We start from the raw sequence: 14,037 nt of genomic DNA on the forward strand, positions 1-14,037 counted from the left end.
TGAGAGAGACTGCAGAACTCGATGGTGCAGAGGGATCTGGGGGTCCTGGTACATGAATCACAAAAAGTTAGTATGCAGGTACAGCAAGTGATTAGGAACACAAATGGAATGTTGTTGTTTATAGTGAGAGGAATAGAATATAAAAGTAGGGATATTTTGCTACAGCTGTACAGAACCTTGTTTAGACCACATCTGGAGTACTATATACAGTTTTGGTCTTCTTACTTCACATAGGAGATGACAGTGTCATCTTATGAGGAAAGGTTAGACAGGTTGGGCCTATACCCATTGGAGCTTAGAAAGATGACAGGTGGTCTTATTGCAACATATATAAAATCCTGAGGGGATTTGACAGGGTGGACGCTGGAAGGATGTTTCTTTCTACTTGTGGCTGAGACTAGAACTGGCGGACACAGTTTAAAAACAAGGGGTCTCCCATTTAAGACAGAGATGAGGAAAAATTGTTTCTCCGATGGTCATCAGTCTGTAGAATTTGCTTCCTCAGAGAGCAGTAGATGCTGAATCATACAAACATACGAACTAGGAGCAGGAGTAGGCCATTCGGTTCCCTCAAGCTGCTCTGCCATTCTACAAGATCATGACTGATCTGTTTGTGGACACAACTCCACTTTCCTGCTTACCCCCGATACCCTTTGACTCCCTTGTTTGTCAGAATCTGTCTATCTCTGCCTTAAAAACATTCAATGACCCTGCTTCCACCGTGCTCCGGGGAAGAGAGTGCCACAGACTTCACGACCCTCAGAAAAAATTTCTCATCTCTGTCTTAAATAGGAGGCCTCTTATTTTTAAACTGTGCCCCCAGCTTTAGTTCTCTCCCACAACATCTGCCCTGTCAAGTCACCTCAGGATCTTATATATTTCAATAAGATCACCTCTCATCCTTCTAAACTCCAAAGAATACAGACCCAACCTGTCCAACCTTTCGCCACAAGATAACCCTCTCATCCCAGGAATCAGTCAAGTGAACCTTCTCTGAACTGCTTCCAATGCAATTATATCCTTTCTTAATTAAGGAGACCAAAACTATACACATTACTCTGGATGTGGACTCACCAATACCCTGTCCAACTGTAGCAAACATCTCTACTTTTCTATTCAACTCCCCTTTCAATAAACAACAACATTGCATTTATTTTCTTAATCACTTGCTGTACCTGCAGATTAACTTTTCGTGTTTTGCGTACTAGGTCACCCAGATCCCGCAGAGTTCTGCAATCTCTCTCCATTTAAATAATATGTTGATTTTTTATTTTTCCAGCCGAAGTGTACAAGATCACACTTTCCCACATTATACTCCATCTGCCAAATCTTTGCCCACTCATTTAACCTATCTATATCCCTTTGCAGACTCCTTTCATCCTCTTCACAACTTACCCTCCTACTTATCTTTGTGTCATCAGCAAAGTCAGCAATCATAAATTCCATCCCTTCATCCAAGTCATCGATATAGATTGTAAATAGTTGAGGCCCCAGCACTGATCCATGGGGCACTCCAATAATTACAGCTTGCCAACCTGAAAATGACCCCTTTATGCCTACTCACTGTTTCCTGTTAGCTAACCAATCCTCTATCCATGCTAATATGTTACCCCCTATGCAATGGCCTTTTATTTTGTTTCGTAACCTTTGATGTGGCACTTAGTCAAATGTCTTCTGGAAATCCAAGTACACCACATCCACAGGTTCCCTTTTATCCACGCTGATTGTTACTTCCTCAAAGAACTTTAATAAATTAGTCAAACACAATTTCCCTTTCACAAAACTATGTTAACTCTGCCTGATTGCATCGAGATTTTCTAAATGACCTACTATAACCTCCTTAATAATAGATTCCAGCATTTTCCCTATGACAGATGTTAAGCTAACTGACCTGTAGTTTCCAGCTTTCTGTCTTCCTTCTTTCTTGAATAGTAGTTACATTTGCTCTTTTCCAATTTGATGGGACCTTTCCAGAATCTAGGCAATTTTGGAAAATTAAAAGCAATGCATCCACTATCTCAGCAGCCACTTCTTTTAAAGACTCTGGGATGAAGTCCATTAGGACCTGGGGACTTGTCAGCTTTTAGTTCGAATAATTTTCTCAGCACCCTTTCCCTGGTGATGGTAATTGTTTTAAGTTCCTGCCTCCCTTTCAATTCTTGATTCACAATTATTTCTGGGATGTTATTTGAATCTTCTATAGTGAAGACAGATGCAAAAAAGCTGTTCAATTCCTCCGCCATTTCCTTATTTCTCATTATTAACTCCTCAGACTCTCTCGAGAGGACCAACGCTCACTTTACTTACTCTTTTCCTCTTTAAATATCTGTAGAAACCCATACTATCTGTTTTTCTATTTCAAGCTAGCTTTCTCTCATAGGCTAATTTCTCTTTTCTTATTATTCTTTTAGTCATTCTTTGCTGTTGTTTTATATTCTGTCCTATCTTCTAACCTGCCACTACTCTTCGCTGAATTGTATGCTTTTTCTTTCAATTTGATACTATCTTTAACTCCTTTAGTTAGCCACAAATGGTGCATCCTTCCCATAGAGTCTTTCTTTCTCACTGGAATGTATCTTTGCGGAGTGTTATGAAATATCTCCTTAAATGTCTGCCACTGCATCTCTACTGACCTATCCCTTAACCTAATCGCCCAGTTTCCTTTAGCCAGCTCTGTCTTCAAACCCTCATAATTACCCTTATTTAAGTTTAAAACACTAGTCTTAGATCCACTCTTCTCACCCTCAAACTAAATGCAAAATAAAATCAAGTTGTGATCACTGTTATCTAGGGGCGCCTTTACGATGAGGTCATTAATTAATCCTGTCTCATTGCACAGTATCAGATCTAGAGTAGCCCTGCTCTCTGGTTGCTTCTAGAACATACTGCTCTAAGAAACTGTCCCGACAACACTTCATGAATCATCTTCCAGGCTACCTTTACCAATCTGATTCATCCAATCTATCTGTAGATTAAAATCACCCATGATTATTGCCACACCTTTCTCACAAGGCCCATTATTTCTTCCTGTATACCTAGTCATACAGTGTGGTTACTGTTAGGGGGGCTATAAACTACTCCCACAAATGACTTTCTACCTTTACTATTTCTTACCTCTATCCAAACATGATTCTACATCTTGATTTTTAAAATGAAGGTCACCTATATCTATTGTACTGTCATCCTTAATTAACAGTGCTATCCCTACACCTTTTCCTAGTCCTTCTGAAATGTCATGTACCATTGAATATTCAGGTCCCAGCCTTTGTTATCGTGCACCATGTCTTTGTAATGGCTACCAGATCATAAATATTTATTTCTATTTGAGCGATCGATTCATTTATTTTGTTACGAATGCTACGCGCAAATACAGAGCCTTTAGTTCTATCTTTTGACTATTTATGCAACCTCTAGCCTTAGCTGCTTGCACACTCTTAATTTTGTACATTCTGTCCCTTCCTGCCACACTCTGATTATTATTTCCCTTAGTGCCACTTCACTCTCTTGCCTTGTCCTCTCTCTTTAATTTATCATACCTTCTCTCACCCGATCACTCGCCCCCACTGTTTAGTTTAAAGCCCTCTCTACCGCCCTAGTTATAGGACTTGCCAGAACACTGGTCCCAGCATGATTCAGGTGAAGACCATCCCAACGGTACAGCTTCCACTTTCCCCAGTACTGGTACCAGTGCCCCATGAATCAAAGCTCATTTCTCCCACACCAATCTTTGAGCCACACATTTAATTCTCTACTCTTATTTACCCTACTCCAATTTGCACATGGCTCAGGTAATAATCCAGAGATTTTTACCTTTGAGGAGCTGCTTTTTAATTTAGCCCCTAGATGCTCATACTCACTATGCAAAGCCTCTTTCCTCGTTCTAACTATGTCATTGGTACCCACATTGGACCACGACAATTGCATCCTCCCTCTCCCACTGCAAGTTGCTCTCCAACCTAGAGCAGATGTCCCGAACCCTGGCACCGGGCAGGCAACACAGCCTTTTGGACACTCGCTCTCGGCTACACAGAACTGTATCTATCCCTCTGACTATACTGTCCCCTACTCCATACATTCCTATTTACTCCCTCCTCTTGAATGGCGTCCTGTACCGTATTGCCATGGTCAGTTTGCTCATCCACCCTGCAACCCCCACTCTCATCCATACAAGCTGAAAGAACCAACTGCAAGGGCTGAGGCTCCTTCACTTCTACCTTCCCGATTGCCTTACCTGCCTTACTCGCAGTCACATCCTCCTGTCCCTCACCACTGACCAAATCAGAAGACTCTGTCCTATGGGGTGTGATTGCCTTCTGGAACAAAGTGTCCAGGTAACTTCCTCCCTCCCTGATGCATCGCAGTGTCTGCAGCCCGGCCTCTAGCTCATTGACTCTAAGCCGAAGCCCCTCGAGCCGCAGACACTGCAGACATGTTTGCCGTGGATCACACTGGTGTCCACGAGCTCCCACATACTGCAGCTGCAACGCATCACCTACCCTATCATCCTGATTGTGTTTTAAATAACAAATTATTTACTTAGTTAACTTTTAATTAATGTCCCTCCTCACCAGCACTTACTGCACAAATTTAAACCTTGGTAATATAATAAATCTTACCGCTTCAAAATAAAACAGCACAGTAGACTCACCAGCTTCTTACTTCCCTTCTGCCTGCGTGTCTTAATTAATTATAAGATAGCTACATAAATTTTAATTTTACTTTTTTATAATTTCCAGCTATTTACATACACATCCTAATAGCAGTGTACTGACCTAGCTATTTACAGATACACCCTAACAGCAGTTATTCACCAACCAATCACCTTACAGCGTTCCTGTGATGTCACTGTTTGAATTTTTTTCAAATTCAGTAAGCACGTGCTGATTCCTGAAGGTACATGAAGCACTCTGCTGCCGCATCTCCTGACAATCTCCAGGTGAGTGAAGGCCCCAAGCCTGGGCCTTGCTTTCTCTTCTCCTTAGTATTTTTCCCACAAGTCCGCCGCTGTGCCACTGCCTCTCCCGACTGTCTCCATCGAATATATTCAAGGCTGAGTTCGACAGATTCTTGATAGTCAAGGGAATCAAGTGTTATGGGGGCAGATAGGTAAGTGGAGTTGAGGCCACATCCAGATTAGCCATGATCTTATCAAACGGTGAAGCACGTTCAAGGGACTGAATGGCCTACTCCTACTTCTAATTCGTCTGTTCGTACATGCTACAGAGGTCAAGGACGACAAATAGCACACCGTGGTCACAGTGACAGAGGATATCGTTCGAGATTTGGGCAGAATAGACTTGGTGCTATATATGCGGTAAATGCTGCACTGAAATGGTTCTAATAGGGAGTTTTGAAAGAGGTGGGCTACAGCTGAAGAGACCATAACACTTTCAAAGACTCTAGAGTGGAAGTTTATGATGGAAAGGTCAGATGGGTGGAAGGTGGCCTTTTTGATGATGATACAGATGATAATGGTAGTTTTATAAGGGAATAGGATGCTATCTGAGGAAAGGGAGCCAACGGTATGTCAGCTATTATGGGGACAAGGATGGATAACTGTGTAACTGAGTGGAATGGGGAGGTGATCAAGGAAGTAGGAAGTTGGTTTCATGGAAAAAAGTAGGTTTAATGGGAGACGAAGTGCAAAATGACAGGGGATTGGGACTGGAATATTGGAGTTCAGGGAGGAAATGGAAAGGGATGGAAATGGCAGTTGCACTGATAACCTTGGAGAAGAAGCAATTTTCATAACTGTTTGAGGTGAGGGGAGAGGGGACCAAGGAAAGAGGAACTTAACAAGTCATGGAGAAAAGGAGCCTTGTCTGAGTTATCCATGGCTGACAGGGTGATCCTGAAATAGTAGGCAGCTTTGGTTAGAAAAATGCAAATCACAATAGTATGTAATTTGGTTGAGTCAAATCTGGTTGTGAATGACTAGACTGTATTTACAGATGATATTGGCAAGGGGCAGCAGCATGTAGGTAACAGAAGGGAACCAAGGTGAGACCCTTGGGGACTCCAGAGGTAACAGTATGGGAGCAAGCAGAGAAGACACTGCAGGTGATTTTCTGGTTATGACTACACAGATAATGACGGAACTAGGCGAGGGCAATCCCACCCAGCTGGTCAAATCAAAATGGGGAGGATTTTACAACACCCAAGAACCTAAGCCAATATAGCAGAATTACTTGCAAAAGTAGTGAAATATAAAGGCATCATCAAAGCAGTCTTGATTTCCTACCTGGTGTGTGACATCACCTACAGCCTGTATGAACTGCTCAAGCTCTCGGTCCATAGATACATAGTCTAGCATTAGCTTTTCCATATTGCTTATTTCTTCCACAGCACCTAGAAAACAAATCACACCAATAAATTATGGCTGCATTAGTGAGTAGTTAACTTCCAGCTGTTTTGACCATTGAAGCTTTAAGTGTATTAACTGTTTGTAAAGTAGGTGCTTCTGGAGGTTGAAGTAGCAAGAACTCAGCTCTGAAAGCACAATCATTGTCTGGTGAACAGCAATTTGGGATGATAAAGATTTGAACCCAAGCTTGTTTACACCAAAGGTGGCTGGAATGTGAAATTCTCTGCCACAAACCATTGTTGAATAAGAGACCATTAATTATTATAGAAGGAAATTGGACAATTGCAGGAGAAAGATTATTAAAAAGGTATGGGAAGTGAGCTGCAGAATGTAATTAGACCAAGTAGTTCATATAGAGAAAAATACCAATGCTGATTTCATGATCTGAACAGCTGTTTCTGTGCTACATTATTCTATCAGCTCATGAAGCTCTAACAAAATTTTACAGCAGGCCAATACACTATAAATGTCAAAGACCACATGACAAATGTATAATCATGAAATGAACTGCAAAAACACTCAGGGTTTTTAGTTACATTTTCCATTTAACAAACTAAGTAAAGCTTTCTCTCATTAGACCTTAAAGGATCTTCTAAGCCATTGCTCCAGACAATATGCCTAGGGTCGAGAGCACAGTTGTGATGTCTGGGTATAAATCTGATTTGTCCCCTGAAGACCACTGCTCAAGTACTCTCTGTGTACATTCAGACAGTTGTAGATGCTAGTAAATTGTAGCTGATGTCAACGAATTGCTTGTAAGACTTTTTTTTTTTTAAACTTCACCGAACAACCTTTGTACATTAGCAGACAGTAGCAAATGAGGTTCAACAGGTTTGATTATTGCTTATTGAAAACTTTTCAAGCATGGCTTTTTAAACTTACTAGGGTAGATATACAGTATTCACTGATCAATTTTGAGGACTCTCTTAATATGCAAAAGCTATAAATGAGTTGTCTGACTACTCATAAATATTCTTTTCCCAACATAGTTAATTCATATCTCTTGCCTTTTGTAAAGCCCGGGATACACTGGAAGACGGTATTCAAGATATACCAGCTTCGAGGTAGTTAGCATTTAGCAGCACTGGAAATTTGTTGAGTTTACAGCAGTGATAAGCTGGTCCTGTGCTTTAGTAGCATTGGAGAAGTAGCTCCTGAAATGGTGTGTCCTGTGATTGACAGCACTGTAGAGGGGTAACCTAAGATTTGGTAGAACTTCCAGGAGGGGGTTGGTCTTGCAAGTAGCATTCTCCGTGAATGGTCAATCTTGCCGTCAATCATAAGGATCTGCACAAGTTGCTTCAGAAAACATTATTTACCCAACAGGTTCGAATTATTTTGGAGGCATAAAGTTTGATAAAATACTTTCTACTGTCAGGTTATTACATTAAAATAATCTTCTTGTGGTTCAGGCCTTTTTCACTCAATACTTCAGTGCTTCCTTCACCCACTGTAGCTTTTAAACATATTTTTGTTAACAGCAATTTGTCCTGGAATCTAAACGCATCCAACAGAGGGGAAAGGTGTTGAGTGTCAGTGTCTCTGTCTCCCTCAGCTCCAATCATTTCTACGATTAAAAAGTAAATAGTTTTTCTGGAATTTTAACTCAAACCTTCCTAAAGTTTTTGCTCAGTTTGTATTCAAATACATTTTCAAAACCAAATTGAAACAAACACTGCTATACACCAAAGCCATGCTTAAATTTTCCACTGAGAAAATAAATAAAATCTTCTGGAATTTGAATATGAACAGAAACAAGCAGAGGTGTACAATGAATAGTCAGTCACCATAAATCAATGGTTATTATATTATACATTCTATAGAATAAAACAGATCATCCAACTCAATGAACAATGCCACAGGAGATCTATTTTAGGTAATTCTCATCCGTCACATTTCAGATGCCACAACTGTGTCGCCCAAAAGGTATGTTGAAACAAAGGCAGTTATTTGCAATCTACATTTAAAAAAAATTGTCGGAACGAAAATAGTGTAACTAGAATGTCTGTAGGCTCCCAATACGTCTTTCAACAAAAAAAACTAGATTCTGATACTGTCAGTTGTGGCTCAGTAGGTAGTACTCTCAACTGAGTTACATGGTTCTGGGTTCAAATCCCACTCCTGGACTTAAACACAGAAGTCAAGGCTGACACTCCAGTGCAGTACTAAGGGAATGCTGCACTATCAGAGGTGCCATCTTTCGGATGAGGCATTAATTCTTAAAATGCATACAGGAGAGCTTTTTGAGCCAGTATGTAGAAAGTCCTACAAGGGAAGAGGCAGTACTGGACCTAATCCTAGGGAATGAAGCTGGTCAAGTGGTAGAAGTGTCAGTGGGGGAGCATTTTGGGGATAGTGACCATAACTCTAAAGATTTAAGGTAATTATGGAAAAGGACAAAGATGGACCAGAAATAAGGGTACTGAATGAGGGGAAGGCCGATTTCAATATGATAAAACAGGATCTGACCAAAGTGGACTGGGAGCAGCTACTTGTAGGAAAGTCTACATCACATCAGGGGGAGTCAAAGAGGAAATAGTGAGAGTCCAGAGCCAACATGTACCCGTTAAGGCGAAGGGTAGGACTAACAGTACCAGGGAACCCTGGATGTCAAGGGATATACAGCATTGGATCGGGGGGGGAGAAAGGAAGCTTACGGCAGATCCCAAGCACTGAAAACAGCGGAGGCACTAAAGGAGTATAGAAAGTGTAGGGTGGCTCTCAAAAATGTAATTAGGAGAGCCAAGAGGGGGCATGAAAAAACACCGGCGGGCAAGATAAAGGAAAATCCCAAGGCCTTTTATAAGTATTTTAAGGGTAAGAGGATAACCAGGGAAAGAGTAGGGCCCATTAGGGACCAACGTGGCAATCTTTGTGTGGAGCCAGAGGACATAGGTGAGGTTTTAAATGATTACTTTTCATCGGTGTTCACTATGGAGAAGGACGATGTAGGTGTAGCGATCAGGGAGGGGGATTGTGATATACTTGAACATATTAGCATTGAAAGGGAGGAAATATTAGTTGTTTTAGCAGGCTTAAAAGTGGATAAATCCTCAGGCCCAGATGAGATGTATCCCAGGCTGTTATGTGAGACAAGGGAGGAGATAGCAGGGGCTTTGACACAAATTTTCAAATCCTCTCTGGCCACAGGAGAGGTACCAGAGGACTGGAAGACAGCAAATGTGGTACCATTATTCAAGAAGGGTAGTAGGGATAAACCAGGTAATTACAGGCCGGTGAGTCTAACATTAGTAGTTGGGAAAATATTGGAAAAAATTCTGAGGGACAGGATTAATCTCCACTTGGAGAGGCAGGGATTAATCAGGGATAGTCAGCATAGCTTTGTTAGGGGGAGATCATGTCTAACTAACTTGACAGAATTTTTCAGGGAGGTGACTAGATGTGTCGATGAGGGTAAAGCAGTAGATATAGTCTACATGGATTTCAGTAAGGCTTTTGATAAGGTCCTGCATGGGAGATTGGCTAAGAAGGTAAGAACCCATGGGATCCAGGACAATTTGACAAATTGGATCCAAAATTGGCTTCGTGGCAGGAGGCAGAGGGTAATGGTCGAGGGCTGTTTCTGCGATTAGAAGCCAGTAACCAGTGGTGTACCACAGGGATCGGTGCTGGGACCCTTGCTGTTTGTAGTGTACATTAATGATTTAGATGTGAATATAGGAGGTATGATCAGTAACTTCGCAGATGACAGGAAAATTGGTGGTGTTGTAAATAGTGAGGAGGAAATCCTTAGATTACAGGACAATATAGATGGGCTGGTAAGATGGGAGGAGCAGTGGTAAATGGAATTTAATCCTGAAAAGTGTGAGGTAATGCATTTTGGGAGGACTAACAAGGCAAGGGAATACACAATGGATGGTAGGACCCTAGGAAGTACAGACAGTCAGAGGGACCTGGTATACTTGTCCACAGATCACTGAAGGCAGAAGCACAGGTATATAAGGTGGTTAGGAAGAGATATGGAATACCTGCCTTTATTAGCTGAGGCATAAAATATAAGAGCAGGAAGGTTATGATGGAGCTGTATAAAACGTTAGTTAGGCCACAGTTGGAATACTGTGTACAATTCTGGTTACCACACTGAAGGATGTGATTGCACTGAAGAGGGTGCAGAGGAGATTCACCAGAATGTTGCCTGGGCTGGAGCATTTCAGCTATGAAGAGAGACTGAAAAGGCGAGGGTTGTTTTCCTTGGAGCAGAGAAGGCTGAGGGGGGACATGATTGAGGTGTTCAAGATTATGAGGGGCATTGATAGGTTAGATAGGAGGACACTTTTTTCCCTTTGCAGAGGGGTCTAGAACCCTTGGGTGGCACAGTGGCGCAATAGTTAGCACCGCAGCCTCACAGCTCCAGCGACCCGGGTTCAATTCTGGGTACTGCCTGTGCGGAGTTTGCAAGTTCTCCCTGTGACCGCGTGGGTTTTCGCCGGGTGCTCCGGTTTCCTCCCACAACCAAAGACTTGCACGTTGATAGGTAAATTGGCCATTATAAATTGCCCCTAGTATAGGTAGGTGGTAAGGGAATTGAGGGAAGGTGGGGATGTGAGAGGTAATGGGATTAATGTAGGATTAGTATAAATGGGTGGTTGATGGTCGGCACAGACTCGGTGGGCCGAAGGGCCTGTTTCAGTGCTGTATCTCTAAATATAAATATTTTAAAAATATAACCAGAGGGCATAGATTTAGGGTAAGGGGCAGGAGGTTTAGGGGAGATTTGAGGAAACATTTTTTCACCCAGAGGCCGGTTGGAATCTGGAACGCACTGCCTGAAGAGGAGGTGGAGGCAGGAACCCTCACAAGATTTTAGTAGTATCTAGATAACCACTTGAAACACCATAGCATACAGGGCTACGGGCCAAGTGCAGGAATATGTGATTAGAATAGCTGGGTGCTGTCGGGCAGGCACAGACACGATGGGCCGAATGACCTGTTTCTGTGCTGTATAACTCTATGACTCTAAACCGAAGCCCCGTCAGCCCTCTCAGGCGGATATAAAAGATCCTTTGTCACTATTTCAAAGAGCAGGGAAGTTATCCCTGATGTCCTGGCCAATATTTATCCCTCAATCAACATCACGAAAACACAGATTATCTGGATATTATCATCATGCTGTCTGGGAGCTTGCTGTGCGCAAACTGGCTGTCGCATTTCCAACATTACAACAGTAACTAAACACTTCAAAAGTGCTTCATTCGCTATAAAGCGCTGAGATGTCAGGTGGTGTGAAAAGCCCTTTGTAATTAACCTTTGAATGTTAAGTAAACACTGGGAGAGTTCAATTAGCCTTTGGAGTTGCAAAGGAAAATACATTTTACGCTGTTTAATGTTCCTATCTTTACGTATTACTCACATGAGTAGCGCCAGAGATTTATTAATATATGTAAAAACAAAGCTCATGATATTTCAATATGCATGTTCCATGCCGCATTTCAATTAAAAAAGTGTTAAAAGAGAGAACGATTATTTCCAACTTCAGAGGAACTCTCCTAGCAATACAAAATGCCTCACTTACACAGCAATCAGAATGTCTAACTACTTGATCTTAGCAACTGCACTTAAAAAGAGCAAGAAAGCCAATCACACTATTGCTGTATTCTTCTGACTCAAAGCCTGAAACCTAAATAGCATTTTTCAATTAGCACCACTTGCTCATCCAACAATTAAACTCTGATTTATCTGAAACTCTGCTCACCAATTAGATTTTATAGCCTCAAAATGACATCACTCCATCATAACACCAGAATTAAGGCAATTGGCATATTAATTAAATAGAAATTATTTCTGTAGAAATTACAACATGGAAACAGACTGTTCGTTCCAATCACTCCGTGCTAGTGTTTATCCTCAACATACTTAATCCATAATTAAATAGTCTCTGCTTCAATCACCAAATCCAGAAGTGTATTCCACAGTCTCTCAGCCCCTTGCATTCGAAAAAAGTTTCTCCTGCTCGCAGTCCTAAATCTCTCATAGTTAATCTTGTACCTATTTTCTCTTATGAATCTAAACAGGCATATGAGCAAATTGAGGGTGTAATGCACATATTAACAGTTTGGAGAAGATTAAATGCTACACACGGAACTGCATAGAGTACACAAAACACAACATTCAGTTTAGGGGAGCAAATGCTGCCTTCAATTAACTTGAAAAAAGAATGATGAAAAGAACCACAAAATAGAGAAACTCAACATTGTAGCATCTAACAGGAGCGCCCTCTGGTGGAGTTAAGCGCACCAGCCCTTACTGTTATCCAACCCAAGAAAGGATTCAGTTTCTCTCCTCCATGAGTGACCAAAGCTCTTGAATCAGCAACAAAACTGCTCAACTCTTTATATACTACTCAAATGTCCCTGTCATTTCCCCTGAGTAATGAGCACTCACTTCAAAAAAAGTGCATGAAAGGGTGACCAGGTAAGTATGTAGATTTATTATGTATGAACTGATTGCTTTCTTTAAAAAAAAACCTGGCAGGTACATCCTGTCGATGTCAACCACAACAGTGGCATAGACACAAGGAAAAACGTCATTAGAGTAAATTTAACAATGTTTCTCTCCAGAGAGGATAGATTCTAAACACTAGAACACTTTGATAATTTATCTGACCCAAAAAAAGGCTTTCTTTCATGTATTAGGAAAATAAGTTATGATGTTAATAACTGACTACAAATAATCAAAAGATTTAATGTATAATTTCCCTTAAAAATTAAAGTATATTGAAGTATAAATACTAAAATTAAATACCACAAAGTTCAAGCCATTGACTTCAGTGCTCCTTCACTGTCAAACATCATCTGTTGAGTGGATAAAGTGGAACTCAACAGTGTCTGAAGTCAGAACCAATGTAAGCATGGATCCAGAGCTACAACTTACTTGGCACACCATTTACCAGCAGGAACCTGCAATGAGGACTGAGGTGGTTTGTAACAGATTAGATAATTTGGAATAAGGAGTGGTCCGAGATATGATAAGTAAAAAAGAACAGCTTCAAAATGAAAACTAGATACGTCACAGGCGAGTCTGGCACAAGCTTCTGGCATCTCTCTGTAAATGGGTATCAGACAGTATTATTGTTTTTAATCTCTATTTGGGCAACTTTTCAAAACTAATCATTGCTTAATGTTTCAATACCTGCCAACCATGATGCAGAGATACCGGGTACTTAATACAGGTTTCATAAATGTATCAGGAACTACTACATCATAGAAACATAGAAAATTTATAACAAAGAAGGAAGCCATTCAGCACATTGTGTCTGTGCTAACAGAAAATGAACTATTCAGCCTAATCCCACTTTCTAGCTCTTGGTCTGTAACCCTATAGGTTAAGACATTTCAAATGCATATCCGAGTTTTTTTTAAAAGGCCATGAGGTGTTCGGCCTCCACCACCCTTTCAGGCAGTGAGTTCCAGACACCCACCAGCCTCCATCATTGTTTATACTTTTCAACGTGGTGAAATATTTGTAAATGCCTGGATCAAATTTAAAATCCACTTTGTTAAGGCACTGTTATTTAACATGCTTGAAATGTTTTAATAAAAAAAGCTGTCAAGTCATTTGTACACAGTTTATAAAAGGTTTGAATGGGAATGTGAATGTGGGATCAAGAAAGTGTATACGAAATGTTAAAAACCTATCAGGATCAAGGAATACAA

At 41.0% G+C, this 14,037-nt stretch overlaps 1 protein-coding gene across 3 annotated transcripts in view; it reads right to left on the reverse strand.

Annotated features, from left to right (window-relative positions):
- Positions 1–14,037, reverse strand: part of nsmce2 (NSE2 (MMS21) homolog, SMC5-SMC6 complex SUMO ligase) — a 234,009-nt gene that overhangs the window by 174,726 nt on the left and 45,246 nt on the right. For all 3 annotated transcript variants that reach the window (XM_068032434.1, XM_068032433.1, XM_068032435.1), the window contains exon 3: positions 6,242–6,348. In XM_068032434.1, the coding sequence (XP_067888535.1) occupies positions 6,242–6,348 (107 nt within the window). The remainder of the gene's footprint in view (positions 1–6,241; positions 6,349–14,037) is intronic.

This window comes from Heterodontus francisci, chromosome 5, assembly GCF_036365525.1.
Source record: "Heterodontus francisci isolate sHetFra1 chromosome 5, sHetFra1.hap1, whole genome shotgun sequence".
Lineage (NCBI taxonomy): Eukaryota > Metazoa > Chordata > Chondrichthyes > Heterodontiformes > Heterodontidae > Heterodontus > Heterodontus francisci.